This window comes from Polyergus mexicanus, unplaced genomic scaffold (genome assembly GCF_030449975.1).
Source record: "Polyergus mexicanus isolate NDT 795.1 unplaced genomic scaffold, iyPolMexi1.0 SCAF_9, whole genome shotgun sequence".
Classification (NCBI taxonomy): Eukaryota; Metazoa; Arthropoda; class Insecta; order Hymenoptera; family Formicidae; genus Polyergus; species Polyergus mexicanus.
Window position 1 is genome coordinate 3,768,069 of NW_027223329.1, and position 26,693 is coordinate 3,794,761.

The 26,693-nt window shown below is 33.1% G+C and overlaps 6 protein-coding genes across 12 annotated transcripts; 3 read left to right on the forward strand and 3 right to left on the reverse strand.

Annotated features, from left to right (window-relative positions):
• Positions 1-1,410: 1,410 nt before the first annotated feature.
• Positions 1,411-4,409, forward strand: Tango4 (transport and golgi organization 4). The gene is made up of 6 exons (XM_070301269.1): positions 1,411-1,563; positions 2,156-2,262; positions 2,357-2,478; positions 2,554-2,834; positions 2,934-3,731; positions 3,854-4,409. Exons 1-6 carry the CDS (start codon positions 1,561-1,563, stop codon positions 3,911-3,913), a joined length of 1,371 nt encoding a protein of 456 aa, XP_070157370.1. The 5' UTR covers positions 1,411-1,560; the 3' UTR covers positions 3,914-4,409.
• Positions 3,918-6,362, reverse strand: Tbcb (tubulin-binding cofactor B). Its single transcript, XM_070301270.1, has 6 exons — positions 5,991-6,362; positions 5,768-5,911; positions 5,582-5,669; positions 5,312-5,503; positions 4,230-4,302; positions 3,918-4,144 (listed from the first exon to the last, which is right to left on the reverse strand). Exons 1-6 carry the CDS (start codon positions 6,108-6,110, stop codon positions 4,027-4,029), a joined length of 735 nt encoding a protein of 244 aa, XP_070157371.1. The 5' UTR covers positions 6,111-6,362; the 3' UTR covers positions 3,918-4,026.
• Positions 6,363-6,691: 329 nt separating this feature from the next.
• On the reverse strand, positions 6,692-10,557 carry LOC138936139 (sentrin-specific protease). Of its 2 annotated transcripts, none has more exons than XM_070301268.1 (3): positions 10,387-10,557; positions 10,159-10,241; positions 6,692-9,463 (listed from the first exon to the last, which is right to left on the reverse strand). In XM_070301268.1, the coding sequence occupies exon 3, from the start codon at positions 9,384-9,386 to the stop codon at positions 7,638-7,640; it is 1,749 nt and encodes a 582-aa protein (XP_070157369.1). In that variant the 5' UTR covers positions 9,387-9,463; positions 10,159-10,241; positions 10,387-10,557; the 3' UTR covers positions 6,692-7,637. The 2 variants fall into 2 exon arrangements, with proteins under 2 accessions (XP_070157369.1, XP_070157368.1); XM_070301267.1 differs by having other exon boundaries at positions 10,152-10,241.
• A 3,126-nt stretch (positions 10,558-13,683) lies between these two features.
• On the forward strand, positions 13,684-17,254 carry Tasp1 (Taspase 1). 3 transcript variants are annotated; one of them, XM_070301281.1, is made up of 10 exons: positions 13,684-13,758; positions 14,052-14,174; positions 14,252-14,319; positions 14,779-15,050; positions 15,125-15,204; positions 15,360-15,427; positions 15,493-15,609; positions 15,770-15,953; positions 16,032-16,183; positions 16,354-17,254. In XM_070301281.1, exons 2-10 carry the CDS (start codon positions 14,135-14,137, stop codon positions 16,441-16,443), a joined length of 1,071 nt encoding a protein of 356 aa, XP_070157382.1. In that variant the 5' UTR covers positions 13,684-13,758; positions 14,052-14,134; the 3' UTR covers positions 16,444-17,254. The 3 variants fall into 3 exon arrangements, with proteins under 3 accessions (XP_070157382.1, XP_070157385.1, XP_070157384.1); XM_070301284.1 differs by lacking the exon at positions 16,354-17,254 and having other exon boundaries at positions 15,770-15,964; positions 16,032-16,153; XM_070301283.1 differs by lacking the exon at positions 13,684-13,758 and having other exon boundaries at positions 14,144-14,174; positions 14,816-15,050.
• A 76-nt stretch (positions 17,255-17,330) lies between these two features.
• Sotv (exostosin glycosyltransferase sotv) lies at positions 17,331-21,061 on the reverse strand. 3 transcript variants are annotated; one of them, XM_070301280.1, is made up of 11 exons: positions 20,808-21,034; positions 19,971-20,650; positions 19,683-19,889; positions 19,377-19,560; positions 19,162-19,301; positions 18,840-19,065; positions 18,583-18,763; positions 18,308-18,474; positions 18,066-18,209; positions 17,634-17,762; positions 17,331-17,565 (listed from the first exon to the last, which is right to left on the reverse strand). In XM_070301280.1, the coding sequence occupies exons 2-11, from the start codon at positions 20,624-20,626 to the stop codon at positions 17,344-17,346; spliced, it is 2,256 nt and encodes a 751-aa protein (XP_070157381.1). In that variant the 5' UTR covers positions 20,627-20,650; positions 20,808-21,034; the 3' UTR covers positions 17,331-17,343. The 3 variants fall into 3 exon arrangements, 2 of the variants coding, with proteins under 2 accessions (XP_070157381.1, XP_070157380.1); XM_070301279.1 differs by having other exon boundaries at positions 20,720-21,034; XR_011447331.1 differs by lacking the exon at positions 17,331-17,565 and adding an exon at positions 17,849-17,966 and having other exon boundaries at positions 17,675-17,762; positions 19,971-21,061.
• Positions 21,062-22,978: 1,917 nt separating this feature from the next.
• On the forward strand, positions 22,979-26,693 carry Rab35 (RAS oncogene family member Rab35). 2 transcript variants are annotated; one of them, XR_011447368.1, is made up of 4 exons: positions 22,979-23,404; positions 24,191-24,615; positions 24,812-25,087; positions 26,510-26,693. XR_011447368.1 is itself a non-coding variant. In XM_070301584.1 (3 exons), the coding sequence occupies exons 1-3, from the start codon at positions 23,353-23,355 to the stop codon at positions 24,938-24,940; spliced, it is 606 nt and encodes a 201-aa protein (XP_070157685.1). In that variant the 5' UTR covers positions 22,979-23,352; the 3' UTR covers positions 24,941-25,911. The 2 variants fall into 2 exon arrangements, 1 of the variants encoding a protein (XP_070157685.1); XM_070301584.1 differs by lacking the exon at positions 26,510-26,693 and having other exon boundaries at positions 24,812-25,911.

Here is a 26,693-nt window from a genome sequence, read left to right on the forward strand (position 1 = left end):
AATTGCTCCATATTACTCCATCATTATTTTCATGATTTATTGCATTTTTTATCGAAAATTAACAAATTAATCATTTCCCAAGTAATGCCGTCGCCACCTATCGGCCGCCTATGGAAACTATATGGCTCAGCAGCCAACGGCGAGAATATTCAAATATAATATAACAGCTCTATTGTTTATAACTATATCTCAAAGAGTTTAATCAACGTTTCTTATTGATTTTTTCGTAGAATAATTGAAATATTCTATAAATATAAAAGCAACATGTATAAAAATTTCCAATATATTAATAATTTAAAATCACAATTCTCGTAAAGATAGTGTCTCACGCGATTCTTCGTAAGATTATGAATAGACTTCTCCAACTCATTATTGTTTCATATTATCGGCAAAATCTATTATGATATTCGCGATTGCTTCACTTGTATAATTAATCTTTTTATAATATATTAGCAAAAAAAACCAATCATTTTCTTGTAAAAACATATTTTCCGCAATCTACTGCAAATATATCCAACATGAAACGATTGCTCCTTAATTGCTTCATATTTAAGATCGTCTTAAGCCCGTATCAGATTACGCATTGAAAATTAATGATTGAAGATTAAAGATTGGAATTTGACTAATCAGAACAGAAAGGACTAAAATTTCTTTATTCTGATTGGTCAAATTTCAATCTTCAATCTTCAATGCGTAGTCTGATACGAGCTTAAGACGATCTTAAATATAAAGCCAAAAAAAAAAAAAAAAACAAATAATTGTTTAAAAAAATACATTGTAAATAATTTTCTTAAAAACAATTTTTTTTTTATACTAATTGATTTGTCTCATTATTCTGTACATAGAAGTATTACGGTAAGATTATCAAAAACTAAATATTTTACGAGATATTTAATTTTTTACATCAAAATATGTCAGATTAAAATATAAAATTACTCAAAAAGTACTTAATAAAAAAATACTTTATTATAGTGTTTTGGAAAGCTCTCGATGTCAGTTACAAGAATACTAAATAAAAAATGGGGGTTTCCATTTAAGATTTTAAAGTTGACCTTCACATGACCTTCAAATAAGTTTCCAAGGTCAAATCATTGTCGCCATCTTATGGCCCCCTTGAAACCAAACAACTTTTGTCTGAAACATTTTTCTCTTTCGGGCTTGATTTTTGAGATATTTGCCTGAAGAGATTAAAATGGGACATCCTGTATACACACACACACACATATATATTTAAGGAAAAATGTGTAATATGCTGTGTGTGTATATATATATATATATATATATATATATATATATATATATATATATATATACACACACAGCATATATATATATATATATATATATATATATATATATACACAGCATATTACACTTTTTTCCTTAAATTACAAAACTTTTGCAAAATTATGTACGTCAACGGCACACCTTTTTATCCATATATATACTTCATTGATGCTACGTTCGCCGCGCATGCGCGAGAAAACCCGGCCCGTCTCACAACTCACAACACTGTAGGTCTGTAGGTGATGCCGACTATATCGGCCTGTACTACAAGAGATGGTAATAAATATTTTGAATTATATTTTTAATACTATTTTAAACTATATAAATATATGTATGGACATTGTGTATGTATACAAGGTGATTCAAAAATACTTCAACTTTTTTGGGGAGTGAGTTCACATAAAAACCCAAAAAAAAAAAAAAAAAAATGTCAAACGTATATCCGGAAATGTCTGGTTTACGAATTATAATCCAAAGATTTCAACAAAAATTGAATATATCTACAATGACACATGATCAGCGTAATACATTTTTAATTCAATTATTTATCTACTCACAATTTATAACAAATATTCAAAATATTCTCCACCTGCCTTAATGCATACATGGACATGTCAGATCATGGACTGTTGCATCCTTTCAAAGATCTTATGACAATAGCAAATGGTTTAAGTCAGGTCATGGTACTGAATTGAATGTAATTTTTTTATTATAACTCATAAATCAGGCATTTCCGGACATGTATTTATATGAAGTTTTTTTTTTTTTTTGTGTAGGGAATTTACCCCCAAAGTTTGTTGAAGTATTTCTGAGTCACCCTGTATATATAATATAAATTTCATATATGATTCGTTATTCTATATTCTAGGATGTCCAGAAACATTCGGTACATACATTAGTATTTCGTTCTTTAAAAAGAACTCACGACATGTTTCTATCTAATCAAGGAACTTTACCACCAGTGGATCCCGTTTTGTAAGTACTTCACAGTTGCTACAAATCACTCTTCAATTAAATTTCCTAGTTAATCTGTTTATATCAAGCATAATTTTCCTTTTTTTTTTTTCAGACAACAAATAAAAAAGGTTATTAAAGCGAAAGACAGTTATGGTCCAGTGTTGGAACGTGTTAAGCAAAATAATATAACCAAAGCGCAGCAAGATAACATTGCAGATCCTCCACCACCAGGAGGTAATATAATATAATCGAGATAAAAAGTTTCTTTTATGTATATAATTATATTCATTATTTTATATATACTTTTAGATGAAACTTTTGAAGCTAACATGACTTCAGCAGTTGTTCCTTACAATATAATACAGGCAAACACAGGAGTAGTTGCAACAGTAACAGGTGGAGGAGGTAACGCAAGTAGCAGTGCGCTAATGACGCCCCAGAAGAAAACACCTTCAATGGCTAAACCCAAGTGGCATGCACCTTGGAAATTGTATAGAGTTATTAGCGGTCATCTCGGATGGGTGCGATGTTGCGCTGTCGAACCTGGAAACGAATGGTTCGCCACCGGTTCAGCCGACAGAGTGATCAAAGTGGGTATCCGATTTTGAAATATTTTAATCTATTGACGTTTCTCTCGGAACATAGAAAATTAACAAAAGTAATAATTCATATAATTTTTTTGAAAGTAGATATGGGACCTCTCAAGCGGAAAACTGAAGGTTTCCTTAACTGGCCACATAAGCAGCGTGCGCGGTCTTGCCTTTTCTCAAAGGCATCCTTATCTGTTTTCCTGCGGCGAGGATCGTCAAGTGAAATGCTGGGACCTTGAATATAACAAGGTAATCAGGCATTATCACGGACATCTGTCGGCCGTATATTCTATGGCGTTGCATCCCACCGTGGACGTTCTCGTAACAGCGGGACGAGATTCTACGGGAAGGGTATGGGATATGCGTACGAAGGCAAATGTCCATACATTGGTTGGACATACCAACACAGTTGCTAGCGTGATTTGTCAATCCGCTGAACCGCAGATTGTCACCGGCAGCCACGATTGTACGATTAGATTGTGGGATTTGGCTGCTGGAAAGTCTAGAGCCACTCTGACGAATCACAAAAAGAGCGTTAGAGCTTTGACTTGCCATCCATCCTTGTACATGTTCGCCTCGGCATCGCCTGATAATATTAAACAATGGAAGTGTCCAGAGGGGAAGTTTATTCAAAACTTGTCGGGTCACAACGCCATAGTTAATTGTTTAGCTGTAAATCCCGATGGGGTTTTAGTATCCGGCGCTGACAATGGTACCATGCACCTTTGGGACTGGAGAACTGGATACAATTTCCAGCGACTCCAAGCACCAGTGCAACCTGGCTCAATGGACAGCGAGGCTGGAATATTCAGCATTATGTTTGACGTATCAGGCACTCGTATGATTACAACAGAGGCTGATAAGACTATAAAATTATATAAAGAGGATGATACTGCTGTAAGTGAAACTTTTCTTTATAAATAATGTACTATACACTAAAAAATTTCATAATCTGTAATGATTATCCAGTTACTCTTTTTTTATAACTTGTGGCATTATTTTTTTGTTTATATTTTCAGAGTGAAAAAACACATCCCATTGACTGGCGACCTGACATAATAAAGCGAAGGAAATACTGAGAACTTTAATTTATGTGCTTTATTTAATTTAAAGCCTATTTTCTATACAATTTTACCTATTTTGAATATTCAAAAATTGTAAATATATATTCAGTGAAATAATGCTGGGTTTTTTAAAGTTCTTCATCCAAGTCAAAGTCTTCCTCGGGAAAATCTCCGACATTCACGTGCATCGGTTTTACAAATCCACCATATTTTGATGGACATTCGAAGTATCTTTTACCACCGACGCTATCGACAATGTAAAAACCACAATGTAATAAGAAACAAAGATATTTCGGTATCGCAATATAGAATGGAATTAAATTGCATTTACCTTCCGTCGTTCTTGCCAAGAGGTTCATCATATCTGACACCGATCCACCAGCCTTCTTTAAATTCAGTTTTACCTAATATAATATCACAGAAATATAATATTTAAACGGACGAAAATATATTTTTTGTTAAATGAATATGCGAATGTCCTAAGATTCTATTGGATGATTGCATAAGTTCGTGCCCGATTTTCATAGATGGCATTAAGTTACTGCATGGCGGAGTTCTATTGTTTTCGTGTGGTAATTGTTGCTTAATAGATAGTTGCCGAATAGATGATGTTGTCTTATGTCAATTTAGCGTCAGATATTGTTCAGATAAGTCCATTTGTGCATAAGAGAAATCATTAAAAACGGAGAATGAAAAGGCGCATTTGCGGCATGTAATGCTATATGAATTTCGGAAAGGCGTGAGTGTTGGGATTGCACAAAAAAATATTCAAAGCGTTTATTTGGACCGCGCTCCTGCTCTTCGAACAGTCAAAAAATGGTTTGGCAGATTTCGAAATGGTGATTTCAACATGGAGGATCAACCCCGCTCTGGACGGCCTTCTTGGCATTGATGATGACATTGTGCATGCCTTAGTGGAAAGAAACCCAAGGATTACAACTGAGAATATTGCTGAGAGGCTGAACATCGATAATTCAACCGCTTTTCGTCATTTGAAAAAGCTTGGATACATTTCCAAGCTTGATACGTGGGTGCCGCATCTCCTGACTGAAAGGAATAAGCTACAGGAAAATTGCAGGAGTTGCAATGGGAAATTCTGCAGCACTCGCCATATTCTCCAGATATTGCGCCTTCAGATTTTTATCTGTTCCGGTCTTTGCAGAATAGTTTAAATGGCAAGAATCTCAATTCCGAGGAAGCTGTCGAAAACCACCTTACAAACTTTTTTCACGAAAAACCAAGTTCTTTCTTCAAAAATGGAATCGACAAGCTTATAGATCGTTGGAAAACCATTGTAGAAAAGAATGGAGACTATACATATAATTGATTAATAAAAGTGTTATCTCTAAAATATAATCTATTGAAATTTATATTTAAATCGGGCACGAACTTATGCAATCACCCAATACCAACCAACGTATAAGATAGTAGCTCTCCGTCTCGGTAGATTCGGGACAGATATTTCGCAGCGATCTCCGACTTTACATAAACTGGCTGAACGTTCCTCCGCCTCCTCCTCCCGTTTCTTCTCCTCAATTTTCTTCTTCATTTCTTCCTCATTATACTTCCCCAACTTATTCTTCTCCAGAAACGCCTTAACGGTATCTGTATTACATAGCCCAAGGTATAGGTAGAAAATTATCATTTATCAATGTAGTTTCAAGAATAAATGCAAGATTTTACCTGTTTTTTTAGCGTACTCCTCTTCGGATATCTCAAACTTCTCCACACGATTTAAGCCTTCTGTAGTGCACGAGAAATTATCAATGACCTGCGATATCATAAAAGAAATGTATGAAATGGCTCTTTCGATGAGACGCTAACTCTTATGGTTGCACTCTTATCGTTGCAAAATATTTGCAAGCTTACATGTATTCTCATACCATCGTCGATTGGATAAGAACCCAAAAGACGCTGTCCCTCCTCCAACTTGCAGACAAGCTTGTCATTCTTATCGTAGACCTCAATTGTCATTGTAACTGGATTGCCACCCGTAAGAAGCTCCAATTTACCCTGTAATTTTATAATTTACATATGATTTTTCTACGCATGTACATAAACGCGAAAAATCTGCAGGAGAGAGAAGCCTCACCTTAAATTCGTCGATGGTTATTCCCTTCTGAAATCGACGCTCCACGCAACAGGATTCTTGTCCGGAATTTGTGATCGATACATTCACAAAATCGGACGTAATCACGCTACACGAGTTCATTTTCTTTTACTTACGTTGACGTATGTACTAGGAATACAATTATTTTAGCATAGGTTAGAATATATAAATTTCAAGTGTTTACGAATTCCATTCGATGATAACGAATAATAAACGTGCGACACACTTCTATGAAATATAATTCACATCCGTTTATATATTTCAATGTTAATTACAGAATATACATCGACAATAAATTCCAATACTTCGACAGGCGTTCAAAACTCTTAAAGTGTCATGTCGCTATGTATTTGATACAATGTGTATATGTATGTGTGTATGATATGTCACTGATCTCAATATATGTGTATGAGATTAGTGTTAAATATGAGCACGTCTATGAAGTAAATTATTAATATATAATATATATAAGCAATAAATATATAATATATATATATGTAATAAACATATTATATATATATATTGTATTTATATATATTTACCTCATGAGCACATTTTTAAGTTTGTTACACAATCGTCAATTTGTATATATGTACATAAATAAAAAAAATATAAAATATAAGCAAAAAAAGAAAAATAGATCCTTTTCATATATACGATTATAAAAATACTCTTAACTACATATTCTTATGCTTAGTATGATTAAAATAAAGAATGTACGCTCACATTTTTTTAAAGAGAGAAGAAGGAAGACGGAAAAAATTATTTATTATAAAATATTATTTTAAGAAAAAAGAAAAGAAAAAATTAGGCGAATATTATATAAATATCTTACATTTGAAATCATAATGCAAAATATAATTGTCTCGAATAAATCTTCATTAAAATTATTTATTTCAAATCAATGAATTAATACCAGTCATTGTTGTATTAATATGGTAGACAAAGTAAATTAATATAATATAATTTTATTCTATACAACTTTACTTTACGTATAAATTAATTCAGAAGCAGTTAAACAATGTACATAAGCCAAACAGAAAGTGGCATAATTACACTCATAGACAGAAAGAGATTGTAAAATTCTGTTTTGATCAATTTCAGAATCATGTGATGTTTCGTGTGATTCTTGCACTATTTTTAATTCATAAAAAACAACGTTGCAAATTTTTTCGTCCATAACAATATATTTGTTGAAAGTAATGAAACTTATAGATTACTATCCTGTCTGTACAGTGGAAAAACTTTCTCAAATCTATGTATAGTACATGTATATCTATGTGTATGTAAATTTGTTACAGTTTATTTGAAAATTACAGAATTAATAATTATACAATGTAAACGCATCTTTCTCTTTCTCTCTTCCCGTTTCAAAGAGTAGAAGAAAAGAAGTGTACTTAAAAAAAAATTCGGTTTAAAGGATTTTGCATTTTTGTTTTCTTTAATCTGCGACCAAAGCATATTTGAGTACAGAAAGTCAATTGAGTAATTTCCACTTTCTCTCTTTTTCTTTTTATAATTAATATAATAACACATTATTACTGATTATTCGCGGATAAGTCTCTATAGCATCAAATCGCTTAAATGTTTTTATCACGAACGCGTTTCCTCTAACATTAGCCTGCTCCTTTATAAAAGTTTACCTTTCAGTATCTCATAAACCATTTTGTTCCTAAAGTACGGCATATCATCCTGTGTAAAAGTTATCTTCTTGTTCGCGCAGACATACTCGGCGAACATGCAGGAGAACATTCCGCAATCACTGCCATTCATCTGTTGCGGAATATTCTTGGCAGATTGCAATATCCAGTCGCTCATATCGTAGGATAATTTCTTCTTGTCTATACTTTCATCCTGCAGATAGTGCTTTAATGCCGCCAGACATTTTGGATTATTGCCGCCCATACTGTCATAATAAGTAATCGATTTGTCCCGGAAGTCTATTATCGACATACACCAGTGAATGTCGAGGTGTACGGGCACAATGACGAGATCCTGAGCGAATATGTCTACCTTTCTAGTCCATCGTCTCAGAGACGAATGACCGCCCGAGAGTAATTTCGGATAGAAGAACGTGTTCATGGCGTGTACTTTCGGATATTTATTCGAAGATGTGCCTCTAGCGATCAATAAATTCATATAGAAGTTTATTACTTCGTCATTCAACCAATTTAAGCCGGCCAGCGTATGGATGTCTTTTCGCGTGATCCTCAGGCCGAAACCTTCCGCCAGAACTTCGTCTTGTGGACAAGGCACGAGAGCACTCCTCACTTCTCGCAACATTTCATCGGTTAGCACCGATAACGCTGGTTCCTCCGGTTCCTCTCTGTCATCCAGAACGGCCAAGCATAGTCTCATAGAGCGTGCCAGCTGTTCTTCCAGAGCCGCTTCTCGCGCATATCTGTTGTGCTTCGATAGGACACACGTCATCTTTTTCAGTTCCTCAGCCTCTTTATGCCGTTGCTCGATCCGCTCGTTATATCTCTTGGCAACTTGCGGGATAAAATCTTGCCTCATGACTGCCTTCGCGGCCAGCTCGTCGCGTAACGAGTTAGTTGCAACAGCTTTAATAGGCGATTTCGGCGCAGTAGTAGGTCTCACTATACTACTGACATTGGGCTTGTCGATTGATATCTTGAAGGGTTGTAAATACGATGCGGTATCTTTCCTGCTATAATCTAAAGTAGGAACTTTTCCTTTGTCTATTCTAGTACAGCTCGACAAATTGCCTCTTGTACATTGATGTACAATGATAGGAGCACTGATGGCGACAGGTCGAATCTTATTATTAGGCGATACAACCTCTGGGCGCTTCTCCAAATCGATTACTTCTATGGGCTTGTGCATATAAGTGTGCTCCGCACATTTATGCTTCAATATATGTATCCTATTTGGAAGGAAATTGTGCAGCAATTCTTCATACTGATGTCTCTCTTTCAACTGATTGGTTTTGCATAATGTAGGACATTTATGACCAGGGTCATGTGTTTTGTGTTTATGATCGACATGGCCCATAGTAGATTTATGATTATTCGATTGATGAGACATAAATGGAGAATATGTGGATTTATAGACGGAAGATGCAACTGGCACATGACATTGATGAGATTGCGATTGTTTTTTGTGAGTGCCATTCAACTTGGTACATCTTGTCGGCGAGCATTTCTGTTCATTCAGAAATATAATATCATCGTCATCATCGCTGTCATCAACATCGAAATAATCCTCCATCAAATGTGCCGTATTGCAATTGGTTTTCAATCTCTTTGGCGTATGAAATCCTCCCTCAAAATTGTAATCCCCGGAAGCTTTCCGTTTCTTAGAATGCTCATCTGCCCATCCAAAAATTTTCTTTAGGAAATCAAATATCATTGTCATTGTCGAGAAAAATATATATCCCAATGGTATTATTGTCCATTCAACACATTCACGATACTGTCTTATTTTAGCTCAACCTAAAAAAGAATATAGATATCTTACATGTGCTTGAGCACTCTCAAGTACTAAATATACATTTTTGTTCAATTGAACAATTTTATATTTATCTCAAGCTAATGATCAAAAAGTTACATTTAACGGTGAGAAATACAGGGTGTTTATAAAATACTTATACAAACTTCTAGGGTGTATTCCTCGCATCAAAATAAAGAAAAAAATTTATATAAACTCATAGTCAAATATGAATCGCGAAGTCATAGTAAAACAAAGTTTGTTAACATTATTATTAAATAACCAACAGTGAATATTTGAATTATATCAAATGCTCAAAGTCACCACCATTTGATTGAAGACAGGCATTAACATAAGGCAAAATAAGAATTGTCAAATCATTTCGAAGATTCGCGGATGATTCCGTATAGTCTTACAAATATTAATAATGCATTGGCAAAGCATCTCTTCGTTATCAATAGATTAAAAATACACTAAATGCTTTAAATGTTCTCGTAGATAAAAATCCAGCATATTCAAATCTGAGAAACATGGAGGCCATGCAACTGATCCTAATTTCGAAATCACTGACATTTGACTATGAGTTTATATAACTTTTCTATATTTTGATATGAGAAGTACACCTAGAAATTTGTCCAAGTATTAAACATCATGTACAAAGATTCTCGTCTATATTCAAATGAGGATACTTACATCATACCTGTAATTAGGTAAAAATATGCGAACACTGGTCCGTATTTCGTTCGACTTCTATCTAAATCGTCGAGTTTGCGAATATTTTACCTAAAAGGAATTGTCATCGTATCACCATTCGTATCACGCGAAATTATCATCGACGAGATAAATAAATCTCGCCGAGTATAATTGATGATGTAAAGATATATAGTTACGCGCGATATGCGCGGTATCCATTTCGGCCGATACTTACTCAAACCTTGCTCCTTTAATTCGATGTGTTTACGTGAGAATAGAGGAACGAACGTTGTAGCCGGTATTCCCTTCTCTCAATCGGTTTCCCAAATGACTATAATTTCTCATCCACGATCATATTTAATTTTACAAATGTGACAAATGTCTCTCGAACATAACCAGCGATCTATGGCTCTATCGCATTTATAATCACATTGGCTGCGCTCGAAAAAATGCTAGATACGCTTCGAAGCTTCTGATTGACCAATCAGGGCAAAGAGAGTAAAGATTTCTTTATTCTGATTGGTTAATGCAATGGCTTCGAAGCATCTCTAGCGTCTTCTCGACCGCAGCCATTAACACCATATATTAAGACCAATGCACATGAAAGAGGAAGTTTCAATCGTAATCGTAAAGCCCGTATCAGACTACGCATTGAAAACTGCAGATTGAAGATTAAAGATTGGAATTTTACTAATCAGAAGAAAATGAACTAAAATTTCTCTGTTCTAATTGGTCAAATTTCAATCTTGAATCTTCAATCTCAATCTTCAATGCGTAGTCTGATACGAGCTTAAGTAAATTGACCAATCACAGTCGAACATTCGTACTACGTTGTGAAAATGCCTGACTGTGATTGGTCGATTAATTTATCGCAATCTATGGTTACAATTATAGCGTTTTCGAATGAACAGGTTAACCAAACCCGGTTCAATTAATCACTATATTTTACTATAAATTTAAGCCTTTTATTGACAGAGACGATGCAATGACGTCATTAATCGCTCTGAGGGCCAATTTCACCAAGTCCGGTTAGATGAACCGAACTCCGTAAAGTTAGCCGGATCATTTTAACTTTTTAATAATTAAAATTATCTAATCCTTTGTTGGTCATTTGGTAATGATTGGAAGCCTAATTAAAACGTTTGGTGGTCAATCTTTTTTTTTTTTTAATTCAATAATTAAAATATTGGGTAAAGTTAGCCGAACATTTTTAATTTTTAATCTAATCGATTACATCAAAGCTTATTCGATACAGAATCGTTAGGTGCTCACAAATCCTTTATTTACAACGTTTGGTGGTCCATGATTTATTCAAAAAGTAAAAAAAAAAACCTACCCAGACAGCATAAGGATGTCCTTAGGACGTCCAAAGGGCATCCAGGACTACATATAGGATATCCTCAGGATATCCCATTGTAATCCTCAGATCTCCTCTGGATGTCCTGAGGAAGAGTAAATGATAGCCGTATATTAACCTCTGGAGAATCCAGGGAGATCCTGTGGAACATCCTAAGGATTTTTATAGGATATGTTAGGGATATTTTTCGTAGGTTTCAAGGAGCAAATTTTAAAATTTAAATATAAATTAAAATTATGTTTTGTTATTTACTGCCAATATTAAAAATCTAATATTAAAAATAGTTGACCGTTCTTTAATATTTGAGGCTTTCGTGCTGTACATGAATATTTTAGGTTTGGCTCCCGGGTTTGAGTTGTGTAATATTTTCTAAACAATCCAATATCTGAATTCCCTATGTTGGGATTGCATCAGAAATTGAACTGATAAAAAATAATTACATTTGTAATTTCCTGTCAGTTACTCTTTGCAAGCTTTATATAATTCTCATGACCAAATCTCACCCAGACAGTACAAGGATGTCCTTAGGACGTCCAAAGGGCATCCAGGACATATATGTAGGATATCCTCAGGATATCCCATTGTAATCCTCAGATCTCCTCTGGATGTCCTGAGGAAGAGTAAATGATAGCCGTATATTAACCTCTGGAGAATCCAGGGAGATCCTGTGGAACATCCTAAGGATTTTTATAGGATATGTTAGGGATATTTTTCGTATGTTTCAAGGAGCAAATTTTAAAATTTAAAAATAAATTAAAATTATGTTTTGTTATTTACTGCCAATATTAAAAATCTAATATTAAAAATAGTTCACCGTTCTTTAATATTTGAGGCTTTCGTGCTGTACATGAATATTTTAAGTTTGGCTCCCGGGTTTGAGTTGTGTAATATTTTCTAAACAATCCAATATCTGAATTCCCTATGTTGGCATTGCATCAGATATTGAACTGATAGAAAATAATTACATTTGTAATTTCCTGTCAGTTGCTCTTTGCAAGCTTTATATAATTCTTATGACCAAATCTCAAATACGAGTTCGCGTGTCGCATAGCGGTAAACAAACAAACTAGCGCTTGAATACTATTGTTTGTAAAGTTTTTGGAATGTTGCGAACAGTAACATTTCTCATGAAATATTAAATAAATAATAATTTTGGATATATGAAAATGTGCGCATCAAATTCAATTATTAATATTAAACAAAATTAATGTTAACAATTAATTGCACATGTATATATGTCCTCTGGAAATCCAAAAGACATCCAATATAATAGACAGGGCAGATATATCCTACAGACATCCAGGGGTTATCCAGTGGACATTTATAGGACATTAATACTTATTATAATACTTAAGATTTCTAAATTATATTAAATAGCCGACACAACTAAAAATAATTATGTATGCATATTAAATTTTTATAAATATATTTATAATAATATCTTAAAATATTCTACAAATGTCCTGAACCGTCCTGGACATATTCAGGATGATCCTGAGGATGTTTTGTGCTGTCTAGGTAGTTAATGAGGATGGCTAACTGGAAGCTGTAAAGTTAGCCGAACAAATATATTATTTATCAACTAATTTTGTTCAAATTGGTCTTAACTGAAAGACAATCGTTTGGTGGTGATTGGTAGTCTAATTACAACGTTTGGTAGTTAATTATTAGGCTACTACGATTATAAAACCATGTGCGCTGATCCTGCGCCTGCGCGTGCCTTCGTCGTGTAAAGGTGCCTTTACATAGCAGCGTCGAGCGTCTGCGCAGAATTTAAACGAGATAGATTCTAGGCTGAAATTGGATTCTGCATTTAAAGACACCTTAATGGCTCTGATAAATATAGCGAAAAGGGGACCCAGCCCCAATAACCTTGACCTTGATATATGTTGTCAAGGACATAATTCTGAGCAACTTTTTCTTCTAATTTAATCGTCGCTCGTTGCTTATTAAAAAGTTATTAACAAAAAAAGTTTAAGATGATCTCTATGGGGAACCCAGGTGTGAAAAAACGGACCGGAATCATTCTGATTGGTTAGCTCCCCACCATTCCAACTTTCCGATTTCGTTTCCCGATGTTCACGGCAGGGACGGCACCCTGTGATATAGGCTTTAAGGTTTCACTTTGGTGGGAACCGGAATGTTGTCTTTTTTCTATCTTCGTCTTTGTTTATATGTTCACAACTTCACAATAGGATGCAAATCTAACAATAAATCTGAGTCTGAGAAAATCTATACGAGATTCACTATGCAAGTTCTTATAAGAATTATACAATTATAATAATTACATGTAATATACTAGTTAATTTTTTGGATATCTAAAAATCTTTTCACTCTTGTTGCTGCATAAATTTATAATTAAATTTTTAATTAAATAAAGCAGCGAAATATTTATTAAATACCAAAATTTATTATATTAAAAATGTATATTCATTTCTTTCTTTTATCATAAATTAATGTATGTAATGAATGTATGCTTTATTTACAATAAAACAAATAATTTGATTGCTTTCATCATATTTGTATCAATGATATTTTTGCAGCTGAGATACGAGAGTTTTGTACTTAAATATAAAAACAAAGCAAAAATATAGATCGCTGATTAGAAGAAACAAAATCTAGTCTCATGAGTAACATTAAACAGGGTTTTATTGCTGTACATGTGGGTATGTAATTAATTCAAACATGACTTATAATTTTTTTTTATATTGTTACTAACAATGTTGTAATTTTTTTTCATCAGGTGCTGGGCAGCACTCTGCATCCCTTAAAGAAAAATATCAAAAGTTGTGTCACGAAGCATGCAAAGTGGTAAGATTTTTAAGCGACAATTAACTTTATATATATTCATTCTCTTTTATATACAAAATATTTCAAAACTGATATCTTTCTAATATCAGATTCTCTGGCCAACTTGGAAATTTTTTCTTAATGGAAATATCCAAATATATTAATAGTTTATAAACAATCAAAAAAGATTTTTTTTCTAAATTATATTTTGTGATGTCGAAAGGTTGAAAAAATTACATTCTTAATTTTAGTTTATTTTAATAGAATTTTAATTTAACTTTGTTACATAGATACATAATAGAAAAATTTGAAAATTTGCACGAAATGATAACTTCTCTTAACGTTCTTATTAATGAAAACTACTTCAAATTTTGATCATAAAATTTGTTATTAAAAAAGTGTTCAGAGATCTTGGGATATTCTACATATAATTTTTAAATTACTTATAAAAATTGTTTCTCTTGTAATTGTGTTCTTAAGGGAGCTCAAAGTTTGACATCCAATGGCAATGCATTAGATGCAGTGGTGGAAACGGTAATGGTGCTGGAAGATTCACCCATGACAAATGCTGGATTTGGATCGAATCTCACCTTGAACGGAACGGTAGAATGCGACGCAAGCGTGATGGATGGCAATAGTTTACAGTACGGTGCAATTGGTGCAGTTAGTGGAATAAAGAACCCAGTTTTGTTGGCAAAGCGTTTGTGTGAACAACAATCTGTTAAATTTGCATACGGCCGAATCCCACCTAGGTACACATTCAATGTTATTTCATCTCCTTAAAAGATTATTAATTGTATTATAATGATTATATCTCTTATACTAGCTTTTTAGTTGGAAATGGTGCACATATTTGGGCACATGAGATGGGCATACAGACATTACCACCAGAACAATTAATATCAAGTATGCATAATTTGTATAAGAAATCTTTATTAGATTTTGGTAAATTTATTTCTGAGAGATTTGTAAGTTGTGCAAATTCCGTTATTTGCCAGTGCATCTCTCATTTATTTATTCGATGTGTACAATTAATTATATGTTTTAATATTGCATTCTAGTGAGAGCTCAAAAAATATACAAACACTACAAAAGAAAAGTGGAAGATTGTAGTGTAGAAGCCCAAAAGGTATAAAGTTATTTATACTGATTTATAAATAAAATTTATTGTCATTAGAGATTATTATGTTGCAGTGTGCTAAGAAAAGAATGGACACAGTAGGTGCAATATGTGTTGACGGCGATGGGAATATTGCTGCGGCTTGCTCGAGTGGTGGTATAATTCTGAAATATCCTGGAAGAGTTGGGCAGGTATAATATTAATTTATAATATATCTTGCGTGGCATAATAGCTATAAAAAATTGTCCATGAAACACACATAACTTACAGCAACATTCACAAAGTTTTTTAAAATTTTGATATAATTGTACGTAAATTTTTATATCTATATTTTATATAATTCCTAAATAGGCTGGGGTATGGGGTTGTGGTGCCTGGGCTTGTAAGGATACTTCTTATTCAGTGGGCGCCAGCACGTCAGGTTGCGGAGAACATCTTGTGCGCACCTCGTTAGCGCGTACAGTTGCAGAAGCTATTTCTAACACCTCTTGTCCAACTACGAGTCTCCATCGAGCGATGAACGTAGATTTTATCGGTGCATCACAGGTTTAGCATAAACAATTGTGTGGCGATTAATCGAAGTAATGACAATTTTTTCACGTTTTCCCTTTAGATTCGAAATTTCTGTATGGGCTCGAACAGAAACTAGGCGGTGTCATCGCTATACGTTATTCGCCACAAGAAGGATTGGGCGATTTTCTCTGGAGCCATTCTACGAATTCCATGATAATAGGTTACATGAATACATGTCAACATACACCAGTGGTATATATTCCATTTTTTCTTTGTGTTTAGTATAATTTTAAACCATTTTAACAATACATATTTACATATGTGGAATATCCTTATTTCTAAGCATTGATTTTTTTTCTAACATTATTATTATCAAATTAAATTACTTGTATGTATTAAAAAGCACACTTCTTTTTTTGTAGAGCTACATGTCGGCCTTACCATCGCACGAGGTAGGTAAGAAAGCTATTGTCGAAGGTGTCTGCTTCAAAATAAAATCTGAAGTAGAGTAAAATTCGAGTAAAATTATATACATTACCTGTGATGTAATAAGGTGTTGTAAAAATAACTTGTAGCCTAAAATACTTTATATACGAAATTTTTATATGGATTCATGCCAATTTGTTTCATGGAGTTCACACATAATAGTGCTGCCAAATTGAATCGTTTTACATAGTCACAATTTTGCGAGATACACATATATTTTCCTAAATTTTTAACTTGTGCATATAAATACAATGAATCCTGATAACAGTTTAAAAATAATTCTTATTTACATTATAAACAAATACTCCCCCTATCCATCAAAACACGAACAATTTAATATATAATATATATAAAATTCTAAAAGATCTTGTGTGTATGGGTGTTTGATGGAAGATCTCAGGAATAAGTAAATATCTCAATAAATGGAAGACTCAACATTGATTTATTCCTGAGATATCATCAAGCATCCAAGATCATTTGAGATATATTCCACTTCTGAAATTTGTAAGGTATTTCTTGAGCAGAAGAAAAATATTTGGGGGTCTTTATCAGGACTTGATTCTAGATTCTAGGGCCTAGTTCTCAGTTGGCTGATACTCTGCCACTGAGTTACACACTATCCCATGCCACTATATTCTCTCTGCTCACTTATATAATATTCCTCTTTGAATCTTACAATTGTATATACATATATACAATATACAGAGAGTATTCAATTTCATGATCGATTCAGATGGAGATGCCATAATTATCAAAATCTTTTATCAAAACTTTCATTTTTCTTAAAAGAGTAATTACATATAAATTAGATAATTTTATCTATTATAATCAGGAATACTCTGCATACTTTGATCAATAAATCTATATATTTTTCATAATTTGATTTCTGTGATTAATTTAATAAAAATTGTACCTGTATATCACAATTATAAACTGCCTATATCGTTGAATCGCTTTAGTTTTTCGGGAAACACGTCCTTGAAGAGTACTGGATCTGCGCGGAATTCGACCGATTCTAACGGCATAGTTCCGTAAATAGAGGAGAATTTGTTTATACACTGTGTACGTTCCACCATATGCGTCAAATCCGCGGATAACATTTCGGTGTTGGTACATTCGGGACATCGAAATTTCTTCTTTGGTGTTACCTACACAAAGTTTTATGCGATTTTTTAGGAAAATGTCAGTGTCGAGGAACCAAGAGATGTTTATTTACCTTTATCGGAGCTTTTCCAGTAACGTTCGCTACTAGAAAATTCATCGCGATGTCCTCGCAATTCATGTGCTCGTCGACCCATTCTTTTATATCTCCAGGCATGGCTGTTGTATACATGTAATTCCAATACTGAAAGAAATCGTATCAGATAAAGTTTTGTACAACAGTATAACATTTGATGCTAATAGAAATTATGTAGGAATTATATAATTTACTTTGTTAAATTAATTTTTCTGTACATTTCTGATGAGAACAGGGAATTCTATTGACTTTTTTTTTGTTTTGGCTAGGAGAAATAAAGTCCAAGATTTTCTATAACAATATCTTTGTAGTCTGTAACATGTTTAGTAAAAAGTGGATAACAAAATTAGATTCATAATTTTTTAACCAGAGAGAGAGAGAGAGATCAACACAAGTGCTTATAATATATACCTTATGGTGGAAAGCTGCTCCTGTTAAAACCATAGAGATACTGTTTGTCCATTCGCTCTCATATTTCCAACAATTAGTACTATTATCCCACATATGTATGCGAGATGGAAATCCAACGATTCTGTCTGGAAATTCCCGCCATACCTAAAAGTAATCAAGATAAATTTTATTAGTACTAAAAAATTAGCTATATCATTTTTCAAAAGATTATATAATATGAAACGCTTCACGTTCAAGTGTACCTCATAAGCGAATTCCACTTCATCAGCAGTTAACATAATAATGTCATCGTCTATTGATAATACTGCTTCAGTTTCAACTTCATCGTATGGATAAAATCGATTCGATAATTTGTTTTCCTTTGTTTGGATCACTTTTAATGGCTTATTCACTTTAGGCCATCTTGTAGCTGTATAATATTAAGTTATGGAGAGAATGTGATAAAATTAATGTGTAAATATAACATATGTATAAATAGATTAGAAGCATGCAGTCAAGATAAATTAAAATTTCTTACAAGGCGGTGGATCTTTACGCTGATTATTCCAAATTACCAGAACTTTTGATAAACTTGGTACTTTTACAAGTTTATTAATTAATAGAAACAGTAACTCCAATCTATCATATGTTAATATTACAGCAGTAAAGCCGCGTGTTTTAGGAGCAGTTACTGGTAAAAAGAGTGGTGAAGATTTCCCCTGTAAAAAAAAACAATTCGAATTAGCGTGCGAAAAAGTCGACGTTTTATTACAATAATTCTTTCATTATATCCACCTTATAAGATGGCACATTCCAATATGTGTAATCTCGTGTCAAATGCGGAAATACACGGTCCGTGAGTACTTCTAATGTAGTTTCCGTGATCTTTTCCATTGTATTGAAATAACGATCGTAGAGCCATGCATTCTGTTCTTGCATCTCCATGATGCGTTGATGGGATATCTTTTTTAGCAGTTGTATTATTAATAAAATGTCAACTTCGCGTACAAAAACAGTAGCTCTGAGAGTAACACAAAAAAAGAGAAACAAAAATTAATTCATAAATATAACTGTATATCACACACAATAATATTATAGATTCTATGTTATTGCTTACTTAGTCCAATCGATTACATCATGAAATGGCATAGATAGAGAATCGGCTATAATCACAGGTATACATCCAGTTGCCATTGCATCCAAAAGTGCGCTTTGGGCAAGCCTAGCGCCGCGGATTATTAGACAAAATGTTGCCGACTGAGAAAGTATAAAAGATCTTCATTGTTTATATATTAAAAAAAAATTATTATGGTAATTATAAATGTATATTACTTGCAGGACATCAGGATATTTGTATATGCTCTCCCTGACGCAACGTATCGTATTATTCATGGGATTAAAATGTAGACATGGACCTAATACTAGAATGTCCTTTGGATATGTCGTTTTTACTTCCATTAAATCTTGTTCAAAAGCGGTATTAATATTGATTTGTGAAGATATCACTAACCATGTTCTGGAATATGAAATAATTCATATAACAAATGTATTATATACACATGTTATAAAAATCAATATATATATATATATATATATATATATATATATATATATGTGTGTGTATGTGTATATAATTACCTCCCATTACTGTAATTTGTCTTGAGATTATTTATTAGTGGACTATAGACTGGTAAACTAATATCAAAGCCGGGCCTGTACGTCAAAGATGACATTCCAGCGCCTGCAATCATTGCTCTTCCAACTGGTATATTGATAACAGTATTATAATCTGGCACGGTTCCAGGCACCATATTGAAAATTAGATGATTCTCTCCTCTGTTCCAGCTACATACATGGTAAAAAAATTCTATTAATAGAAAGTGTAAACTATTAGAAGTTAATGAATGTGATTAAAATAAAACTCACAAGGGCAATGATCTTAACGCTCGAGAGACCTCTTGCAATCTTAATCTATTCTGATTGAGAGTGTCGATGGAGGGAACAAAAATACAAGCTTCATACGGATTTGATGTATAAAATTTACTGTTAATAATAGCATTCAGAATTTGGTAAAATTCTCTTGTCAACTGGTTCGTTACTGGTCTACCCGCAGAATCTAAGTATATCTTGGGTGGATAGACATATACCAGAAGTTTATTTCCCTGACTGCCGCATCGATATACATTGAAACAAGTGAAATATGTGCAGGAAGAATTGGTGGAATCGCTCATAGCCAAGTTGGCAGATAATATTTGAATGGGTAAAGCATTTATGTCATTCAGCGTTATAGGAATATGTTCGGAATGTTTCTGTGTATTGCCAAATTTGAAAATATGGTATACTGAGATCAATGCAATGAACAGTATAAATACTAACAAACATATCACAAAGATATTGTGGTAATGGTACGAGATTCTGTTGCTTTTATGCGAGATACGTGCGGAGAATGCCATCTTGTATGTTTTAATAAATATTGTAAAATGTATATATATATATATATGCTGGGGAAATCTCACATATACTATAAAATATTCCAATCTTCCCTGTGACATTAAACTGTAACATCTACATGGAATACACATGACATTTGAAGCATTTTATCTCATCTGTAAATATTTCAGTCATATACAATATTGTAAAAATAATTCTTTCATATTGTTAAGATTATATCATACTCTTCTTTATCTTTGATGTACAAAATTTTCATTACATTATTGATATATACAGACACTTGTAACGTATGTATATGTATGCAATGTGTACCATAAATCTCTCTCATAATTTGTTAGTTTTTAATCTTTTTTTCTTTTTTATTAATCGAAATGTCTTCAATCAGTAGACTTATCCGATATAAAATCGTACAAACTATTAAGTTAATTATACGTTCTTTATAGCTGAACTGGCTGCACTAGCACTGGGTCTGTTCTTTGCAGCTGAACTGGCTGCACTGGTTCAGAGTTTATCTTTTTCTGTCCCCATTGGAAGGAGAAGGATGGGCTCTGAACTGGTGCAGCCAGTTCAGCTGTAAAGAACAGACCTCTTAATTCGGCGTCTAATAATGCGTCTAATGCGGCGTCTATAATAGAGATTTTAAGTACTAAGCCTTAAGAAATTGACCAATCACAGTCGAGTATTCTTTTCATACTTAATTGTGATTGGTCAATTTCTTAAGGCTTATGGCTTAAAATCTCTATTGTAGACGCCGCATTAAGTGTGGTCTTGAGTCGTCTTAAGATCTTATTCAACCAATGAAATGGTCGCATAGAATCTTAAGACTAGAGTCCTATATAATCAGAGAAGCGATAATAGCGTTCCGCTTGCTGATTGGCTGACCGCTACGGACAACGTATCATTTCATCCTTGTTGTTCACTGAAAGTTAAACAAAGACAGATAATGCTCGCAAGCATTGCGGTCGTTAAGTGAACGCGTCCTATGTTGGCGGTTAATTATCACGTAATGAATCCTATGTGCAAACTAATCGCAACCGGCGTACTGTAAGTGAGAAAAAAGTATATTCGTAATGTTATTTAAAAAAACAAAATTTTTGAATATCTCTGAGATATTTTTAAGACATTTTAGATCCCATACAGCACCGCAAGATTGCAACAACATTGCAGCAACATTTTCCTGCAAGATTGCAAGATTGCAACAACATTGCAGCAACATTTTCCTGCAAGATTGCAACAACATTGCAGCAACATTTTCCTGCAAGATTGCAAGATTGCAACAACATTGCAGCAACATTTTCCTGCAAGATTGCAACATTGCAGAAACATTGCGAAATGTTGCTGCAACGTTGTTATGATATTGCAGCAACAAAATGTCCGCCCACAGAAATATTGCAATATAATATATATGCAATAATGCTTTATGTATTGTATATTTATCGACAAATATTCTTAACATGTAAAAAAATAAAAAGAAATTAGGAATATAAGAGTCAGCATCGAGTGTGTATATAGATTTTCTGTATTATAATAATAACGAAATTATAAAATGTAAATTTTTCGGTTTATTTTACACATTCGACTTTCTTCAGTGACAGAGAATATCTAAGAGGAATAATCAAAAATTCAATTTGCAATTGTGTAAATTTGCAATCTCTTTGTATCCGAAATATTCAGATATCCGGATGCAAAAAGATTGTGGTGGATTTACGCATACAACGAGTTTTTTCACATTTCTCTTGTCTCTATATAATCTCAAAATTTATTTATTAAAATCTGAAGTATCTTTTGCAAATTAGAAAATTATTAACAAATTTTTGATTTTATATAAGAATGGAAACTATTAAAAGAATTCTTAGTCCGATGTCTGAGTGAGTCCCTTTTGTGTTGGGATTATATCATACAACTTAAACTAATAAAAATAGTTATTATATCTTTAATCTTATTAGCCGCTCTTTGTAAACTTTATATAATCATCGTGACTAAAAATTAAATGCAGAATAGGTAGCGCAACATGCGCCGCATAGCGGTAAACAAATGAACTAGCGATTATCGAATACTTTTTTTTTTTGGAATATTTTCGGAATGTTGCTGTAACATTGCTAAAGTTATATTGTAAAATAATGTCTTTGCAATATTTCTACAACATTAAACTGCAATATGCAATATTGCAATGTTGCAGCAATGTTGTTGCAAGCTTTAGTGCTGTATGGGTTTTATCATCTAAAAAGTTAAAAATAATCAAAAATCAATTTGCAGTAATCAAAATATTTATAAAGATATTAAATATCTGAAAAAAAAAAAAAATTTTTTTTTTCTTAAACGAAGTTTATTTTTTTTCTATTTACATCTCTATTTCCTTCCAAGGGTCCGGTTTCAAATTTCAAATAACCGCGCCAGAAATCTACCAATCGCATAACGCGATCGATTGCAATTGAATATCGGACTTGAGGGGTGATCGAACGCCGGGATCGTTGAAAACGCCAATCGCGAGAGCTCGAGAACATGGCGGCGGTGACAGGCTGGTGACAATTTGATACGGGATTGGGATGGGCGTCGCGTTGAACGAGGGAGAGCGCAGAGCCTTTTTTTTCCCCGTCGTGATGATAATGAATGGTGACACCGCGGCGTATAAACATGGCGATCATTTGATATCGCAGTCGTCTTCCGATTCGCGAGTCTCGCTGCTTAAGATCGTACGGGGGTAAGGTAGATAGGTACGTATACACCATTCTCGTCTCGTTTTAGTCATCGTGGACGCACACGCCCGTCCGTGGCAAACGTCGGGATCGTTTCGCTTCATCGTAAGGATCATTCTCGTCATTTTTTCCCGCGGCATCATCAAGAAGACCGGATAAAAATGGCCCGGGAGTACGATCATCTGTTCAAGCTGCTCATCATTGGAGACAGTGGTAAATATTAAATATACGCAGCATCACCATACTGTAACGTGTGTAGAGAGATGTAACGCAATTAAAGAAATCTCCCGCAGTCGTGTATTTTTCTCTCTCTCTCTCTCTCTTCGAGAAAGAGAGAGAGAGAGAGAGAGAGAGAGAGAGAGAAATGACGGATCGCGCAGTCTTTATGCGTCAAGTGTTGTGTGATGCTCGTTGATAATCGCCTATCATTACTACTAGTGCCAGTTTATTAAATGATGAGTCTGATGACATGTATACATTGACTGTCCGCTGCACTGTTGGCATAGCTTAGATAGATTTCATGATGTGAAAATTGTCCTTCCTGTAGGGCAGATTTAGAGCCAGTGGTAGGAGATTACGCACATTGCAATGTAAAAGGAAAGAAATCATAAGATAATGAAGCGATAAGGGGATACTTATCAGCGAACATTTTATCACTTATACATTTCTCATAATCAATTATGTTTTTTGTTATTAATATTAATTTATGAATATAATGAAAGATTTATATTTATATATATATATATATATATATATATATATTTTACATTAAATAATTATATACAAAAAATATATTTTATAAAAATATTTTGTAGAATAATGTGGAAATATATATTTGTCATGGCGCTGTTTGTAAAAAAAAAAAAAAAAAAAAAGTATTTGTACATTTTTGTATATTTTTTTGAAAATTATTTTTATGAACATTTTTTTTTTTTTTTTTTTTTTTCATGTACATGTAAAGATTCCCTTCTGATATTATATTCCCCTTTTGTCTTTAAGGTGTAGGTAAAAGCTCGCTACTTCTGAGATTTGCCGACAATACTTTCAACGGCAGTTATATAACTACGATAGGAGTGGATTTTAAAATACAAACTGTGGAGATAGATGGTGAGCGAGTAAAGCTGCAAATTTGGGATACCGCTGGGCAAGAACGTTTCCGGACAATAACTTCAACTTACTACAGGGGAACACACGGCGTTATAGTTGTATATGATGTGACCAGCGGTGATACGTTTGCGAACGTTAAGCGATGGTTGCATGAAATCGAACAGAATTGTGATGTGGTTAACAGGGTACTCGTAGGAAATAAGAATGACGCACCTAATCAAAAAGTGGTGTTAACGGAGGATGCGCAAAGATTCGCCAATCAAATGGGAATACAGTTGTTTGAAACCTCTGCCAAGGACAACATTAACGTCGAGGAAGTACGTCACTTTAATTTCTCTCCATTTGTTATATAATTTTAATAGGTCAAACTTTAAGCTCTATTTAATTATTGCCATTGTTATATTAATTATAAACAAGAGTAATTATTCGTCAAAATTTAAAAAAATATTTGTTAATAAATTTGTAGACGATTAATATTTTACTAAGAAATTTATATTAATGTATTATTTGTAGATGTTCATGGCAATAACGCGGCAAGTGTTGCGGACCAAAAAAGAGCGCAAGGAGCGGCAAGCCATACAAACCAATGAGACAGTTAATCTGAGGAAAAGCACAAAGCAGCATAGGAAAAAATGTTGTTAGCGAGTGTTGTATAAGCATGCTACTCTTTATTCGCAAAATATTATTTGATACGATAATTAGGACAGAATAAAACAGAGAGCATGTGTTAGTATCACTAGCGGACATGAGACGCTGGAAACCCTGATATTTTCTAACACCAACTTTTTTGTGAGTTTTGTATTCCAATTATGATGCCTAAGATTGTATGCTAACTAAAAAAAAAGAATGGTATACACTTTTGACGTTAGTAGATATCGTATTTAAATATCGAGTCGGAATATCGAGCGAGCGCGTAAGGCTTATTTAGTGAAAACAATTGTCTATGTGACATTCCTTTCATGCTTTCACGTATTGCGTTTAAGAACAAAGGCCTATTCATTTGTAACAATTATGAAAGGGTAACTTATCATACATATACACATGCAAATATTAAAAATTATTGTCACATGAACATACGCGCGTTTCGTATCGCGTAATCGTTAAATAAAACTTAACTAATGAATGCTCCTTCACAAAATACATCTTTTACTAATTTTTCCAAAGTCATTTTGATCATTGCATAGAATTTTGCTGCACTTTCGACTATGAGTTACCATATTTTAAATAAATTGTATTTAAAGTGAGTAGGATTAAAGTTTCTTGAACAAACGATCAACGGATATTATTAGCTAATTCAAATAATTAGGACGTTTTAGTAAAATTAAGGATCCTGTATATATATATATATATTTGATGACGCTTTCAGTGCACTCTAAAAGATACGATCGGACATTAAGACACAATTGAATGTATTAATTGATTGATATACAAAAAAGACTGCATACTGTTTAAAAATTATTAAAAAACTGCTTGGTCATATGAAATTTGATATACTTCCTACCATATTCAAAAGAGAGACTGTCGTAATAAATTGAAAACCAATTTCGATTTGATTTACGAAATTTATACAGTGAGCATAATTTATAATTTTCTCTTCCAACATTCATAATTAAATTTTTTTACATTAATATATATATATATATATATATATATATATATATATATATATATATATATATATATATATAATAATATTATAAGAAATTATATAATACATATATATAATATTATATATGTTGTAATTATGGATTTTGAGCATACAATTTGCACGTATATGACAATTACTATATTTAAAAATATTTTTTTAAGTTTTTTTTAAATACCTAATGAAATTACCAGATGTGATTTTCTCTGATTATTGAATAAATTTTCTCCAGTAAAAAATATATATGCTCTTTGTTATATACTTTAGAGATATCAGAATACGCAGTATTTAGTTGGGCGCATCAATAATAAATATTAAACAGTATTATATATATACTAATATATATATATATATATAGTCACTTTTTAATTTTATATACGGTCTAATGTGTATCTATATGCATAATAGCGGCTCTATAACGAGAAAAAGAAAAAGTTAATATCTATGCGTCTGAATTTTATATATACTCGGAGAGAGATATCGCAGAAAAGTACTTTAAATTGTCCATGCATTTGCGGCAAACATATACACACCCCCACATACAAACAGTTAAATATTTATTACAGAAGGGTAGATAGCAAGACGATAAAATACGAATGATGATTGGTCATGTCCAGCTATGACAGAAGCTGTCTGTATTAATCTGTGATAATAGTTAAGATAAGATCGCCAGCTGCCACTGTGTAATACTGCTGCATGTACCTATTCCCTACCTCCCCTCCCCCACCCCAATATAATTATTGTAATTAA

What these genes read in the sequence shown, in the direction of transcription:
- Tasp1 (XM_070301281.1), top strand. Translation starts at nt 14,135, where the DNA reads ATGAGTAACATTAAACAGGGTTTTATTGCTGTACATGTGG. An exon ending in ATCCTGGAAGAGTTGGGCAG is followed by an intron (nt 15,610 to 15,769) that starts GTATAATATTAA and finishes ATTCCTAAATAG; the next exon opens with GCTGGGGTATGGGGTTGTGG. An exon ending in CATGTCAACATACACCAGTG is followed by an intron (nt 16,184 to 16,353) that starts GTATATATTCCA and finishes CTTTTTTTGTAG; the next exon opens with AGCTACATGTCGGCCTTACC.
- Rab35 (XM_070301584.1), top strand. Translation starts at nt 23,353, where the DNA reads ATGGCCCGGGAGTACGATCATCTGTTCAAGCTGCTCATCATTGGAGAC. An exon ending in GCTCATCATTGGAGACAGTG is followed by an intron (nt 23,405 to 24,190) that starts GTAAATATTAAA and finishes TTTGTCTTTAAG; the next exon opens with GTGTAGGTAAAAGCTCGCTA. An exon ending in ACAACATTAACGTCGAGGAA is followed by an intron (nt 24,616 to 24,811) that starts GTACGTCACTTT and finishes TATTATTTGTAG; the next exon opens with ATGTTCATGGCAATAACGCG.
- Tango4 (XM_070301269.1), top strand. An exon ending in CAGCCGACAGAGTGATCAAA is followed by an intron (nt 2,835 to 2,933) that starts GTGGGTATCCGA and finishes TTTTGAAAGTAG; the next exon opens with ATATGGGACCTCTCAAGCGG. An exon ending in ATAAAGAGGATGATACTGCT is followed by an intron (nt 3,732 to 3,853) that starts GTAAGTGAAACT and finishes TTATATTTTCAG; the next exon opens with AGTGAAAAAACACATCCCAT.
- Tbcb (XM_070301270.1), bottom strand. Translation starts at nt 6,110, where the DNA reads ATGAACTCGTGTAGCGTGATTACGTCCGATTTTGTGAATGTATCGATC. An exon ending in ACGATGGTATGAGAATACAT is followed by an intron (nt 5,670 to 5,767) that starts GTAAGCTTGCAA and finishes ATGATATCGCAG; the next exon opens with GTCATTGATAATTTCTCGTG. An exon ending in GGAGTACGCTAAAAAAACAG is followed by an intron (nt 5,504 to 5,581) that starts GTAAAATCTTGC and finishes TATGTAATACAG; the next exon opens with ATACCGTTAAGGCGTTTCTG.
- LOC138936139 (XM_070301268.1), bottom strand. Translation starts at nt 9,386, where the DNA reads ATGACAATGATATTTGATTTCCTAAAGAAAATTTTTGGATGGGCAGAT.
- Sotv (XM_070301280.1), bottom strand. Translation starts at nt 20,626, where the DNA reads ATGTGTATTCCATGTAGATGTTACAGTTTAATGTCACAGGGAAGATTG. An exon ending in ACAAATTACAGTAATGGGAG is followed by an intron (nt 19,561 to 19,682) that starts GTAATTATATAC and finishes TTCATATTCCAG; the next exon opens with AACATGGTTAGTGATATCTT. An exon ending in AAGTGGAATTCGCTTATGAG is followed by an intron (nt 18,210 to 18,307) that starts GTACACTTGAAC and finishes GATTACTTTTAG; the next exon opens with GTATGGCGGGAATTTCCAGA.